The 15903-nt window shown below is 41.3% G+C and overlaps 1 protein-coding gene across 1 annotated transcript in view; it reads left to right on the top strand.

The window, feature by feature from the left end:
- The first annotated feature begins 6103 nt into the window (after positions 1 to 6103).
- Positions 6104 to 15903, top strand: part of trabd2a (TraB domain containing 2A) — a 218681-nt gene continuing 208881 nt past the window's right edge. The window contains exons 1-2 of the mRNA XM_051929803.1: positions 6104 to 7310; positions 12337 to 12897. Coding sequence (XP_051785763.1) covers positions 7203 to 7310; positions 12337 to 12897 — 669 coding nt within the window. The 5' untranslated portion in view covers positions 6104 to 7202. The remainder of the gene's footprint in view (positions 7311 to 12336; positions 12898 to 15903) is intronic.

Raw genomic sequence — 15903 nt, 5'->3', positions numbered from 1 at the left:
TTTTTATTTTTTATTGAGGATTTGTTCTGTTCTGTGTACAGTATTGTATTGTATTGACCCCCTGACACCCACTGCACTCCCAACCTACCTGGAAAGGGGTCTCTCTTTGAACTGCCTTTCCTAAGGTTTCTTCCATTTTTCCCTACTAGGTTTTTTTTTGGGCGTTTTTTCTTGTCTTCTTAGAGAGTCAAGGCTGGGGGGCTGTCAAGAGGCAGGGCCTGTTAAAGCCCATTGCGGCACTTCCTGTGTGATTTTGGGCTATACAAAAATAAACTGTATTGTATTGTATTGTACTTACAGTTCTCATGTACACAGGCAGACGGCAGACAATCCGGACCCCTTTGACCCCAACAGGCCCTGCACCCTCAGCAGAAGACCAATCAAAACCACTGCAGGGACTGCTGGGAGTTGCAGTCTCACATTCAAGTAGCATTGCTACAATTCATGGTGGCTCCGCAATCCGTACTCACCCCTAAATTTCTCTGTTGTTCTCTTTCCGGTTTTCTGTGGTGCTGATCTGCGCCCCCACCACCTGATCAAAGCACCGTGATGTCCCTCCATTGATGGATTGAAGGCCAGAGGTCCACATGACCAGCATCATCAAGTTCTTTCATGTGAACATTGAATACCATGAGGACTGACTGAGGTCATTTATGTCAGGTACAATGACCTGGAGGGGGGCTGGGTGGTCTCGTGGCCTCGGAACCCCTGCAGATTTTATTTTTTCTTTTTCTTTTTCTCTAGCCGTCTGGATTTTTTTTTCTGTCCTCCCTGGCTATTGGACCTTACTTTTATTCTATGTTAATCTTATTTTGTATATTTTGCCTTTTTTCTCTTTCTTCAATCCTGTAAAGCACTTTGAGCTCCGTCATTTGTATGAAAACGTGCTGTAGAAATAAATGTCGGTGTTGTTCATGGATGTGGTGAGGGAGGACATGAAGGCAGTTGGTGTGGCAGAAAATGATGAAAAAGTCAGGGATGGATGGAGATCTGGGCGGCACGGTGGCACAGTGGGTAGCGCTGCTGTCTCGTAGTAAGGAGACCTGGGTTTGCTTCCCGGGTCCTTCCTGCGTGGAGTTTGCATGTTCTCCCCGTGTCTGGTGGGTTTCCTCCCACAGTCCAAAGACATGCAGGTTAGGTGCATTGGTGATCCTAAATTGTCCCTGGTGTGTGTGCCCTGCGCTAGGCTGGCGCCCTGCCCGGGGTTTGTTTCCTGCCTTGTGCCCTGTGTTGGCTGGGATTGGCTCCAGCAGACCCCCATGTTGGATAATGGATGGATGGAGATCTGCTGTGGTGACCCCTAAATAAGAGCAGACAAAAGAAGAAGAAAGTACTTGTGCCTCTCATGAAACACACAACTCTCTTTGTATTGGCGCACTCCTTAAAGCCGAGTATATGGAAACACCTCATTCATATGCGGTGTGATAAAAGGCGCTATATTGCACCAGACCCGGCACAGACTTACACAGAGGCACGTGTAAAAGCACAAGAAGACTTTATTTTTCTTCAGCTGGAGGGCACGTCTTCCCCGGGAACCCTCCAGCCACAACACAATCCCAAGCACAGTGACAACCACAAATGACAACCCTTCTTCTGGCACCACCACTCCTCCCAGGCGACCTCGTCCTCTTCCTCCTGATTCTGGCTCCTGAGTGGTGGATGCCGGCCCTTTTATAAGTGCTCCAGGTGCTTGATCACCTGTTCCTGATTGCACTTCTGGACGGGGCTGTATAGTTGTCCAGGCTGGCTCCGTGATCCATGCAGCACCCTCTGGCAGCCATCCCAGATCCCCACAGGGTTGTGGAGAACTCCATCTCCCATGCAACACCTCATTCCATTCCATACCTCCTGCGGGGACCTGTGGCACCATCGTCAGCCAGGGAGGCTGCCACCAAGCGTCCAGGGGGAGGAAATGAGGAGCCCATGGCTGCTCCCTCGGAACATAAGTAGAAGGGGCATCCCAGCCGGGCATGGGACCCGGTCGCCCACCACAACGGACACACTGAGGTGCTCATTTAGCACTGGCGTGTCGTGGGGCCAGGATTTGTCCTCTTGGATTTTTGTCGGCGTACTCCGCTTCTCCTACCACATCCCAAAAGACTTGTGTGTTGGCTAACCTGGTAATTTCAGACTGGACCCCGCGTGAAGTGTGTGTGATTGTGGCCTTCAATAGGATAAGCAACCCACCTGGGATTGATTCTTCTTTTGCACCCAATGCTCCGCCGGACCATTGTGAATTTCATTTAGATTAAGATTAGGACTGAGTGGGTTTCAGAATGATGATGATGATGAAGATGATGATGATTTTGCAAGGTACTTTAACTTTTACCCGCACCACCTTCCTCAAAACCAACTGTAACATTCATCCATCTTCCAGATCCACTTATTTAGTGCAGGGTCGCAGGGGAGATGGAGACAAACCCAGCAGGCATCGGGCACAAGGCATTACCCCATCACAATAATAACAATGAAATGTTTTAATGCCCCCATCCCATCGATTTCCAAGCCTACTTATTCAGAGCAGGGAAGCTGGAACCTCTCCCAGACAGCATGGCACACAAAGCAGGAATAACACCCTGACAGAGTGCCAGCCTATCAGAGCCATAACACTGAGAGGATCTGAATATGTGCGCTGTATACAAACAGGTCGGATCAATGAATGTTCTCGTGTTAATTCTGTGCATGTTGTACTCTCTTTGAGTTTGATTTGCCTTTTATAAAGTCTGTTTGTCAAACGGACACATTACTGCCAACAATCTGAAAAGAGCAGCCAGCTAATTAGAGCTGGAAAGGTCCATACAGTCGTGATGCTGCCCGGGTAGGCTTCAGACCCCTAGACACTCCGATAAAAGACGGAGTGATGGACGGGTGCAGAAAGAAATCACCATTTCGGCAAGAAGACGTCTCATGTCTCTCACTTTCTGAAATGTGCATATTTATTTCTTTACTATGTGTCGAATATAAATAGCATATTTTGTTTTGTTCAGATGGCAAGCAATGTAACTGTGCTAAACAGCTGGTAAGTAGGGCTGGCAATACAAGGGCACAATGTGGGCAGGGCATTGGCAGCCTCTTTTTATTTTAATGCTACCACAAAAAAAAAAGAAAGCCATTTAGTGCAAACCTACTCATTTTCTTATTCAGTTTTGTCATTATTAAAAATAGGTGTGACTTTTTTGTATTAAATTGTATATTGATGAGAAATCCAAGATGATAGATAATGTATGAACTCAATATTATTAAGGCTGTCCTTCACACAAATGTAAGATTTTATTTTTTCACATTAAGGACCACAGACACATGGAATAAATTGACAAGTAGTGTGGTGGACAGGAGGACGTCAGGGACCTCAACATCTCGACATGATGGCATCTCAGGCCAATTGAAGAGAGAGGGACGGACAAGGTCGAAGGGCTCAATGGCCAGTTCTCGTCACAACTCTTTTAATTTGACCATATTTATATCTACTGCACTCTACATACACCAGAGCATTTTCAGAGCCCACCTAAACCTGAGCCGGGGTGCTGGAGCCTTTCCTAGCAAATACATCGCTCAAGGCAGGAACACCAGCTGGTGCGAAATACCAAGGTTAAGAAGTTGGGCTGTTAATCAGAGTTATGATGTTAATACAGAAAATGAATTCATCTGACCTGCCATTAAAGCGACTGAGCATAGACGCTGTAATGTGGATATAATGTGGAGGTGTGCTTTGTAACATTATGTTAGATTAAAGGGAATACACTACATATATAATATAATATAATATAATATAATATAATATAATATATACACCCCACAGCCTTACACTGGATAAGCAGGTTAGGAAGATAGAGAGATAGATACATATGAAAGACACTATATGATAGATAGATAGATAGATAGATAGATAGATAGATAGATAGATAGATAGATAGATAGATAGATAGATAGATAGATAGATGTGAAAGGCACTATATAATAGATAGATAGATGTGAAAGGCACTATATAAGATAGATGTGAAAGCACTATATAATAAAGATATTTTAGCGTAGTTGGCAGGATTAGATAGATAGATAGATAGATGTGAAAGGCACTATATAATAGATAGATAGATGTGAAAGGCACTATATAAGATAGATGTGAAAGCACTATATAATAAACAGATATTTTAGCGTAGTTGGCAGGATTAGATAGATAGATAGATAGATAGATAGATAGATAGATAGATAGATAGATAGATAGATAGATAGATAGATGTGAAAGGCACTATATAAGATAGATGTGAAAGCACTATATAATAAACAAATATTTTAGCATAGTTGGCAGGATTAGAAAGATAGATAGATGTGAAAGGCACTATATAAGATAGATGTGAAAGCACTATATAATAAACATTTTAGCGTAGTTGGCAGGATTAGATAGATAGATAGATAGATAGATAGATAGATAGATAGATAGATAGATAGATAGATAGATAGATAGATGTGAAAGGCACTATATAAGATAGATGTGAAAGCACTATATAATAAACATATTTTAGCGTAGTTGGCAGGATTAGATAGATAGATAGATAGATAGATAGATAGATAGATAGATAGATAGATAGATAGATAGATAGATAGATAGATAGATAGATAGATAGATAGATAGATAGATGTGAAAGCACTATATAATAAACAGATATTTTAGTGTAGTTAGCAGGATTAGATAGACAGATAGATAGATAGATGTGAATGGCACTATATAAGATAGATGTGAAAGCACTGTATAATAAATAGGTATTTTAGCGTAGTTGGAAGGATTAGATAGATAGACAGATAGACAGATGTGAAAGCACTATATAATAAATAGATATTTTAGCGTAGTTGGCAGGATTAGATAGATAGATGTGAAATGCACTATATAATAAATAGATATTTTAGCGTAGTTGGCAGGATTAGATAGATAGATGTGAAATGCGCTATATAACAGATAGATACCTTTACATGTCACATTAATTAACCTTGATTTTTTAAAAAAAAATAAGACTGACATTCCAAACAAAGCCGTTTCGTTTTGTCCATTTTTTTAAACCCAGAACTCAACTTTGCGAACTTTAGGAACAGACTATTAGGCTTCAGCAGTGCTAATGCAACGTGAGGTTTCTTTAATAACCAATTAAAATGGCTACGTATGGATATGCTATAAAGGGGATGGCCATTAGGAAATCTCTTAAAGAACTGGCTGCTGAAGAGGGAGGCTTTGAACTGATGTGTGACTAATAAATTAAAAATCACTCTTAAACCTAAAGGTGCCAGAGCGGTAGGTTCTAGAAAGAGCTCGTGTTTATTTCGATGTGTACCAGCCTCCATACACCATGGGTAGATGGCAGCATATCTGTAAAATACCAACAGCTCCCGATTTTAGAAGGACTCTCTCTGCGTATGTGCGGTAAGGCAGACCAAGTCCCGGTTTTCTTAATCTGTTAGTGTCCTGCCAGGTTGCCAACCATACATTAAAGATTTTATTTTATTTTTTTCACCTATTAGGAAGTGTTTCAAAGCATCGACTTTATGTGCAAAGACCCTTCCCAGGATGAAGCGGTGCTGGGTCAAGCAATAATTCTACGAGGTATACACCACCCAGCAAAGAACCATAAAGTGTCATTAAAGAACCAGCATTATTGAGAGTGTATTTTTAAATTAATGTAATGGTATCTTGATAAAAAGGTTTCAATTTCGACCAAAAATGAACATTTTTTGGTGATTTTTAACTTTTAACTGATAGTGTAGACCCGGGTGTCCCATATAAATAAATAAAAAACAAGCCGATACGATTAATGAAACAGCAGAAGTCAGTGGACCGGGATGAGCTGTAAATGTTAAAGACGTCTAAACGCCACTGAGTGATTTCCAGGGTCCCCTCCTTTAAAGCCCCCTGTCTGCTCCCTAACCCCCTCAACGCGTCTGTTTCAGCGGCTCCAACTCCAAATCGCGGACGCTCCTCTCCAGTCAGTCCGCTCCTGCCGCAGCCCCGCTGTCACAGTCCCACTTCTCTCATTGGTATCTCGCGTATTACGTGCAGCTTTCACCCCCCCCCCCCCTCCTCCCCACCGACCCCGAGACACATTCTTTCTACGCTTCTCCGACTTTTGAAATCAAGCGCCACTCCTCTAAAATGAGGATCTAAATAGTAAGAAGCGTAGATGTCGAGTGAGACGGCAGGCAGTCGCTTGTGCGGAGCGCATTAAAGTCCCGATTGAGCGTCCCAGTCTGTGACTCCGGGGGCTGGCGATTGGAGCCGAGCCGGTGGTAGTGGAGGACTAATTAAAGCTCAGTACAGTGCAAAGAAAAAAAAAGCAGACCCAGCGGCATCAAGAGAGCCGACAATCAGATTAGGAAAAGAAAGACACACAGGGGTGACACGCAAGGAATGGAGGTTAGGGTTAGATAAGACTTCATTCAGAGGCGGCGGGCGTTACTGCCCATCTAGGAGGAACTACAAAACACTTCTGCATCCCGGAGTCTTGTGAGCGCAGCTCGGGGGAGACCAGAGAACAATCGCTCCGGCACTGTAATTCAATAAGCAAACATTCAAGTTTGCGTGCTTATTTCTTTCTTTCTTTCTTTTTTTGTTTTGTTTTAAGCTCTTTGATTCGCTTTGTGCTTTTTCAAGGATTGCGTGCCAGGAATACGAGAAGAAGGAAACACGATGTGGAGCGTGGACCAGATGTAAGAAGACAGCAGGAAAAAAAAATTAAAAACTTGGTACCGATTTCGCATTTTTCTCCCCGTTCTGATTGTCTTTGAATTTTATTGGATTTGGGAATCCTACACATCCAGCAAACTTTGTCGACAATCGCCTGGAAGAAGGGGAAAAAAATCGCGTTTTGCGATCCAACAGGCGGGGAGCTTGTGAGGAAGCCGTCTCCCCTCCCCTCTCCTCTCCTCTCCTCTTCTCCCCATCCTCAGGCACGGACTTCAGCAAAACCACTTGGAACTTTTTTTTTTTTTTTTAAACAATATCAAAGGGAGATCGCCGCATTATCACCTCTGATCCCTGGCAGGATGGCGGACGTAAGTCCGAAAAGGTTTGGTTGTTTAATACCTCAGAGTTAAACGAGGACTTTGGCAACAGGAAGAAACAGACGAAGTTTGCTGTGCCTTCACTGAAGCGGCGCAGAGCGATCATCCACCGGGCTGCTTACGACTGTAGACGCGCTGCCCTCTCACTTCCCGGAGCTATGATGCTGTTTACTTGGGCTCTACTCGTCCACGTACTCTTCGTTTGGCTGGTTAGGGCAAGTCCGAAAAATCTCCGAGACACCGCAAGCTGCGAGCTCAACAAGAAAGTAAGTAACGCCGATCGTCGCCTCTGTTTTTCTTCAGAGCTCGCGTGATCAACTCAGAGCGAGGGCGGCGTATTTTCATTCATTGGAGCCCGGGCGAGCACGTTGAAAGGCGTGATGTGCCGCTCGCTCTCTAGCTCGCTGGCTCTGCCTCTCGCTGGCTATCTCGCCCTCCCCGAAACTTTTCGCGTGTTGTCTTTAAATGCTTAATCGGGGAGAACAATGTGCCTTTAACAATTATCATCGAGGCCGTAAATAAAGCTATTGTTTTGGTGACCTCTGCCAAAATAGCACGCTGCCCGCATGTTTGTAATCGCGCCGCTGTTTTTTGACGTTTCCGACACGCGCAGGTCAGCGTTTTACTCGGCAGTGCGACTTTCTCGACCGAGTCGTACGGCTCACTTCGTTTCGGTGGAAGCTCCGAGCGCGACCGCTTGTCGGGACCCGGTGGTTTCCACGTGTTTGTGTTTATACTTCACGTGCAATTAAATACAAAAAACTAGAAGAACCCGCAGCCGTGAAGACGCTTTTAATTGAGCTGTGGAAAAGCCCACCGTGGAAACCCCCGCACGAGGCACAGGTGGAGAGCTTTAAGATAGCCGAGTAACTCAAATATGGAGGTAAATAAGCCTGTGATCAAATCAGCGCAATAAAAATATAAGATGTAAGTTATCTATCTATTATATATATATATATATATATATATATATATATATATATATATATATATATATATATATATACATAGTGCCTTTCATATCTATCTATCTATCTATCTATCTATCTATCTATCTATCTATCTATCTATCTATCTATCTATCTATCTATCTATCTGTGCCTTTCACATATCTATCTATCTCATAGTTCATTTTCTATCTATCTATCTATCTATCTATCTATCTATCTATCTATCTATCTATCTATCTATCTATCTATCTAATCCTGCCAACTACGCTAAAATATCTATTTATTATATAGTGCTTTCACATCTATCTTATATACTGCCTTTCATATCTATCTATCTATCTATCTATCTATCTATCTATCTATCTATCTATCTATCTATCTATCTATCTATCTATCTATCTATCTATCTATCTATCTATCTGTGCCTTTCACATATCTATCTATCTCATAGTTCATTTTCTATCTATCTATCTATCTATCTATCTATCTATCTATCTATCTATCTATCTATCTAATCCTGCCAACTACGCTAAAATATCTATTTATTATATAGTGCTTTCACATCTATCTTATATAGTGCCTTTCATATCTATCTATCTATCATATAGTGTCTTTCATATGTATCTACAGTATCTATCTTCCTAACCTGCTTATCCAGTGTAGGGCTGTGGGGTGTATATATTATATTATATTATATTATATTATATTATATTATATTATATTATATTATATATGTAGTGTATTCCCTGTAATCTAATATAATATTACAAAGCACACCTCCACAATATATTCACATTACAGTGCCTATGCTCAGTCAATTTAATGCTGCTTTTTTCTCTCAACAACCAATCCATTATATAGTAATCTTTCATCTCTATTATATAGCGCCTTTCATATCCATCTGTATTTCTAGCTATTCATCATGTAGTTCCTTTCATATCAATATGTTTATGACTTTAATGTCTTTCATATCTATCATTATGTAGTAACTTTCATATCAATGTTTCTAATTGTGTATAGTCACTTAAATATCAATTATATAGTGCCCCTTATATCGGTCTATATGCTTCTTACTGTATATTCCTTTCATACTGATCTTTTATATAGTGCCTTTTATTATTTATCTACCGTATATATATTTTTTCTCTATCATGATAGTGCTTCATATTAATTGAGCTATATAAAGTAATGCATATTTGATATTTTAATTTTAAATAATCAGGGCGGCACTGCCGTGGAATTTGCATGTCCTCCCCCGTGTCCGTGTGGGTTTCCTCTCACAGTCCAAAGACGTGCAGGTTAGCTGGGTTGGCTTTGCTAAATCACCCCCCTCTAGTTGCGAGTGTTTTAACCCTGCGATGCGCTGGCGCCTCCTTGTCCAGGGGGTTATTCCTGCCTCACTCTGGATGCTGGCCGGGGTTGGCTCCTGCTGTCCACTACCCTAGATAAGCAGGATGGGAAAATGGATGGACAATCGGAATGATTTGTGATTGAGGTAATGCTGGTGTGTTCTGTGAAATGCGCCCTGTGTACCTGCACTATTCTGGAGTGTTTTTCTCTGTTTAAAATTTCCATTCATTGTGTAGCCCATCTATCTGTCTGCCTGTCCGCACATTCATCATGCAGGATTTTCTGTCCGCGGGTGTATCGTTCCTATTTCGGAAGTCAGTCACCGGCGGCGTCAGAGCTGAGCCTGAAACAAACTCGGAGATTACGAAAAAAAAAATCTGGCAATCATCGCCTGTGAGGAAGCTGTTTGGAGATCGAATTTGGCCATTTGCACTGGCGAGATAGCATCAGCAAAGCAAACACAGGACAAGAAACCGCAAACGAGAGGAACAAACATGAAGAAGAAGCTCTGTCAGAAGTGCCTTGCGATAGAAAGAAAGAAAGAAAGAAAGAAAGAAAGAAAGAAAGAAAGAAAGAAAGAAAGAAAGAAAGAAAGAAAGAAAGAAAGAAAGAAAACAAACATCTGGTAGTTTTCACGCAGTAATCCCTGGTAGCGTTTCATGTCAGGGGACAGCTGCACGTTTACTCAGACACTTGCGCAACAGAGGATAAAGAACAGCGGCGGCGTTACAAAACTAGCGGTAGCTGCTGTTCTATTTCAGCACATAGAAATGAACAACAACTGAGACGTGCAGCTCACCGAGTAAACAAGTGACATGAAAACACGAACTTCTGTAGAATCACAGGGTGGAGGGCGAGACGAGTCGCACAATGAAAGACGCGCGTGCATCAAACGTCCGACACGGGATGGCTGGCACGAGAGCAACAAAGGTGACCTGGGATTCTGCGGAGCGGTTTGATTTTATCAGGCATCATCGCAGCCAAGGCATTGGGGGCTGTGTGCCCAGCGGAGGGCCGCCTCACGATATCCAACCCACCAAATCCTGGAACAGCGCGATAAACAAATTCCGTAATTAAAATATTTGAAACGGGGAAGCGGAGCCTGTTTTCTTTGGCACTCACACCCATTTATCCATCACGCGGCAGATTTTTAGGTGCCAATATTTTCTCTACATGGGATAGAGCGATAGAAAATGCACTATATAATAAATATTGAGATAGATAGCAAAGGCACTATATAATGGATGGATAGATAGGAAAGGAACTGTATAATAAACACAGAGATAGAAAGGAAACGCACTATATCATAAATATATATATATATATATATATATATATATATATATATATATATATATATATATATATATATATATATATATATATATGAAAGGTAATGTATAGTAATGTACAAAAATAAATGAGAAATACACTATATGATAAACTTATAGCTAGATAGGAATGGCAACACATGATAAATATATAGATATGAAAGGTACTACATAATGGATAGGTATATGGAAAAGTCACTATACAACAAACATTGATAACTATGAAAGGCACTATATCATAAATATATCGACATGAAACATAGATGGGAAAGACACTACATAATAGATAGCAAAGGCACTATATCATAAACATAGATAAATATGAATGGCCCTATGTAATAAATATATTGATAAATATGAAAGGTACTACATAAGGGATAGGTAGATAGGAACGTCACTATACAATAAGGATAGATAGCAATGAAAGGCACTACATCTTAAATATATTGATATGAAAGGCACTGTATAATAGTGTAGATAAATAGAAACAATACTTTATAATAGACATATAGATAAATATGAATGGCACTATAGAATAGATAGGAAAGGAACTATATAATAGTGTAGCTAGAGAGGATATAGATAGGAAAGGTGCTATATAGATAGAAAGATAGAGGGATATGAAAGGCACTATAGAACAGATAGATAGAACATGAACTATATAATTGATAGATAGACCTTAATTATAGTATAGTAGGCAGGATTAGATAGATAGATAGATAGCATAGTTAGCAGGATTAGATAGATAGATCGATATGTGAAAGGCACTATATAATAGATAGATAGATAGATAGATAGATATGTGAAAGGCACTATATAATAGATAGATAGCATAATTGGCAGGATTAGATACATAGATAGATAGCATAGTTGGCAGGATTAGATAGATAGATAGATATGTGAAAGGCACTATATGATAGATAGATAGATAGATAGATAGATAGATAGATAGATAGATAGATAGATAGATAGATAGATAGATAGATAGATAGATAGATAGATAGATAGATAGATGTGAAAGGCACCACTGTATATAACAGACGGCTGTATAGCCCATCCTCGGTGAAGCGTTCACTTCCAGGTACCCCCATTGCACTCGTGAAATGATTGTTTTAAACATGAAATCCTTTCAATGTGGTGCAGGCCTGCTTCTGTAAAGAGGGTCTCAAGAATGTCGGCGGTGGGTTTTCGAGTATCCTTTACCTTTTAGTGTTCTTTCCATGCAGGTGTCATTTCTCGCCCTCTTTGTTCAGCTGCATATATCTGTGACATTTTAATGCGCTGTATGGCCAGTGGGTGCGGTGTGGTGGTGCAGCGGGTGTAGCTGGCACCTTCTGGACCCCTGGGCGCACGTTTTGCTCCCTCTTGCTTTTCTCCTTCAGTCCAAACAGGAGGTGGTAATTGAAGCGCTGTGGCTATGCCTGGCATTGAGCTGGCATCGTGTCCAGGGGGGGTCTTCCTGCTTTAGACCTGTTTGTTTTTTCTCCTGGTGGCTCAGCACTTAGTGCTGTGGTCAGTTACAGGACCACTTTGTTTAATTTTAAGCTTGTGTCGGCTCTCTAAAGTTGTTATTTACTTGTAGATAATTTTAATAGTTCTGTTTTAATCTTGATATTATACAAGTATAATAAAATGACTATTTCCTTTTTTTTCTTCAACAGCAAAGTGAATTAAACTCGTTTCTCTGGACCATCAAGAAAGACCCTCCATCCTATTTCTTTGGCACAATCCACGTTCCCTACACTCGGGTTTGGGACTTTATTCCCGAAAACTCCAAAAAGGCCTTTCACGAGAGCAACATCGTGTACTTTGAGCTCGACTTGACCGACCCATACACCATTTCTGCCTTAACCAGCTGCCAGCTGCTGCCACAGGGTGAGAACTTGCAGGACGTTCTGCCCAAAGACATTTACAGGAGGCTCAAGCGCCACCTCGAGTATGTCAAGCTCATGATGCCGTCCTGGATGACTCCGGACCAAAGAGGCAAGGGGCTCTACGCCGACTACTTATTCAATGCCATTGCTGGCAACTGGGAAAGGAAAAGACCAGTGTGGGTGATGTTAATGGTCAACTCCCTGACGGAGGCCGACATCAAGACCAGAGGAGTGCCCGTGTTGGATCTCTACCTGGCGCAGGAGGCCGAGCGGATGAGGAAAAGGACGGGAGCGGTGGAGAAAGTGGAGGAGCAGTGCCACCCGCTGAACGGACTCAACTTCTCTCAGGTAAGGGAACGCTTTAGAAAATGAATGGGCTGGATGGACATCGTGGTGGGGGTGCCGTCAAAGAGAGGGGCAACGCAAGCCCCACGGATTGTGACGCGTATGGCGCTCTGGGTAACGTTGTTGTTGGAGTACAGGCTCTTATATCCTGCATCAGGTTGTTGTTGATGTGGAGTTGGCACATTCCTGTCGTACCTGTGTGGGCTTCCTTTCGGATATTCTGCTATTAATGTTATCTGCAAAAATGTGTGCACTAGAGAAACTGGCAACGCTGCTAGCAGTTCATCCTGCTTTGTTAAATTGTACTAATGTGGCACAAATCATTACCCGAGAACAAGTTCACAACTCTTACTCACTTGTGATTCTGTAACATAAGGCAACATCCTTATTATAACTACTAGCTGTGCTACCTGACTCAGACGTGGCGAGATATAAGCAGCCAACGTGGACCTCAGTGCCAATGTCTGCAGGGCACCATGCAATGATCATGTCTCTCTGTTACATGCCAGCTGGTGGGGGACAACTAACAGTAGTGGTAATGTGTGTGATGCGCCATCTGTGGGAATGACAAATGCACTTCATTACTGCAAATGTTTGAGATGTGTCAGCATTTGGAATGATAGAGACATAGCAGACGGATGGACACACACACACTTATTCTTTTATGAAGGTGGATGTTTGTGATGCACCATCTGTTGGAATGACAAAGACATAGCAGAAGGATGGACACACAGACACTTTTTCTTTTATTAAGGTGGATGTTTGTGATGCACCACCTGTTGGAATGACAAAGACATAGCAGAAGGATGGACACACAGACACTTTTTCTTTTATTAAGGTGGATGTTTGTGATGCACCATCTGTTGGAATGACAAAGACATAGCAGAAGGATGGACACACAGACACTTATTCTTTTATTAAGGTGGATGTATCTTAAATGTGTTATAATGCTTTGTGTACTAAAACAGAAAAATGCCGTATGAAGTATCATCATGTTAAATATATAATTCATTTTATATTGATATATATATATATATATATATATATATATATATATATATATATATATATATATATATATATATATATATACTAGCGGGCTTCGCCCCCTGCTCCCTTCGCTTGCCAACCCCCCCGGCCTGTGCTAAGCACCAGCCACTTCGCGTCTCTACCGCTCACGTATGTGGATTTCACTTTCACCAAACAGCAAATCTTTTAATTCCCGTGGATACGCCTCTTCATTGGGAAGACACACTACTTTTCCCTGATGGCAACACGAATTAGACGATCTACAAATCTCAGACTTAAAATTTAAATTCGAACAATATATTCAATCTTTTTTCGCTGTTCTGTTATTTCACCGAGTAATAATTTCCATTTGTTTGAGCCAATGCGATCTTTACTATCTTTTTTGAGACTTTGAATTTTAGTACTTTCATAATCTCTAACCTGCTCTGCACGTGTACCGCGACAACGTTTTTGAATTCTTTACGATGTTCTACTTTGTCATCTACTCTTTGTCTTTTATTTCTGGCCCCGGGGCTGGTTAAGTCTCGTCTCACGGGACATGAAAATGTCTCTCTGAAAAAGTTATATCTCATCTCTCTTCCCAAGATTTTTTTTATTATATACACACCTAAATATATTAATATACTGTATGTAGTAAAAGGAGACACAAGAATGCAAGAGGGTTGGGGCAGCACCACATGACCCCTTATAGTTAAAGACAAGAAAACAAAGAAAGAGCCCAATGAATGCAGGGATGACTTTTCAGACTGGAGTTCCTAATGGAACTGTCTCAAGATGGCCGAACTGCTGGTCACATGGCTTTCAGGCAGGAAGGGGTGGGTCCAAGAGGGTGGATATTGAAGGTGGAATGGCTGTCAATCATCTATTCTGCAGCGGGAGGAATAGAGAAGGCATTAGGAAACAGCGCCACCGCTTGGTTTGGTGGACAACAACTACCATCATCAGAGATGTTAAGCAGTCTCCAAAGCACACACACATATATATATATATATATATATATATATATATATATATATATATATATATATATATATATATATATATATATATATGTCATATGAAAAAGTTTGGGAACCCCTCTTAATTCTTTGGATTTTTGCTTCTCATTGGCTGAGCTTTCAAAGTAGCAACTTCCTTTTAATATCTGACATGCCTTATGGACACAGTAGGATTTCAGCCGTGACATTAAGTTGATTGGATTAACAGAAAATATGCAATATGCATCATAACAAAATTAGACAGGTGCATAAATGTGGGCACACAACAGAGATATGACATCAATACTTAGTTGAGCCTCCTTTTGTAAATCTAACAGCCTTTAGACGCTGTCCTCCTATAGCCTTTGATGAGTGTCTGGATTCTGGATGGAGGTATTGTTGACCATTCTTCATACAAAATCTCTCCAGTTCAGTTCAATTTGATGGACAGCCTGCTTCAAATCATCCCATAGATTTTCAATGATATTCAAGTCAGGGGACTGTGACGGCCATTCCAGAACATTGTACTTCTCCCTCAGCATGAATGCCTTTGTAGATTTCCAACTGTGTTTTGGGTCATTGTCTTGTTGGAATATCCAACCCCTGCGTAACTTCAACTTTGTCACTGATGCTTGAACATTATCCTGAAGAATATGTTGATATTGGGTTGAATTCACCCGACCCTCGACTTTAACAAGGGCCCTAGTCCCTGAACTGGCCACACAGCCCCACAGCATGATGGAACACTCCACCAAATTTGACAGTAGGTAGCAGGTGTTTTTCTTGGAATGCGGTGTTCTTCTTCCGCCATGCAAAGTGCTTTTTGTTCTGACCAAATAACTCCATTTTTGTCTCATCAGTCCAAAGCACTTTGTTCCAAAATGAATCTGGCTTGTCTAAATGATCATCGGCATACAACAAGCGACTCTGTTTGTGGCGTGAGTGCAGAAAGGGCTTCTTTCTCATCACCCTGCCATACAGATGTTCTTTGTGCAAATTGCGC

This window comes from Erpetoichthys calabaricus, chromosome 7 (genome assembly GCF_900747795.2).
Source record: "Erpetoichthys calabaricus chromosome 7, fErpCal1.3, whole genome shotgun sequence".
Classification (NCBI taxonomy): Eukaryota; Metazoa; Chordata; class Cladistia; order Polypteriformes; family Polypteridae; genus Erpetoichthys; species Erpetoichthys calabaricus.
This window is presented reverse-complemented; position numbering and strand designations above follow the sequence as displayed.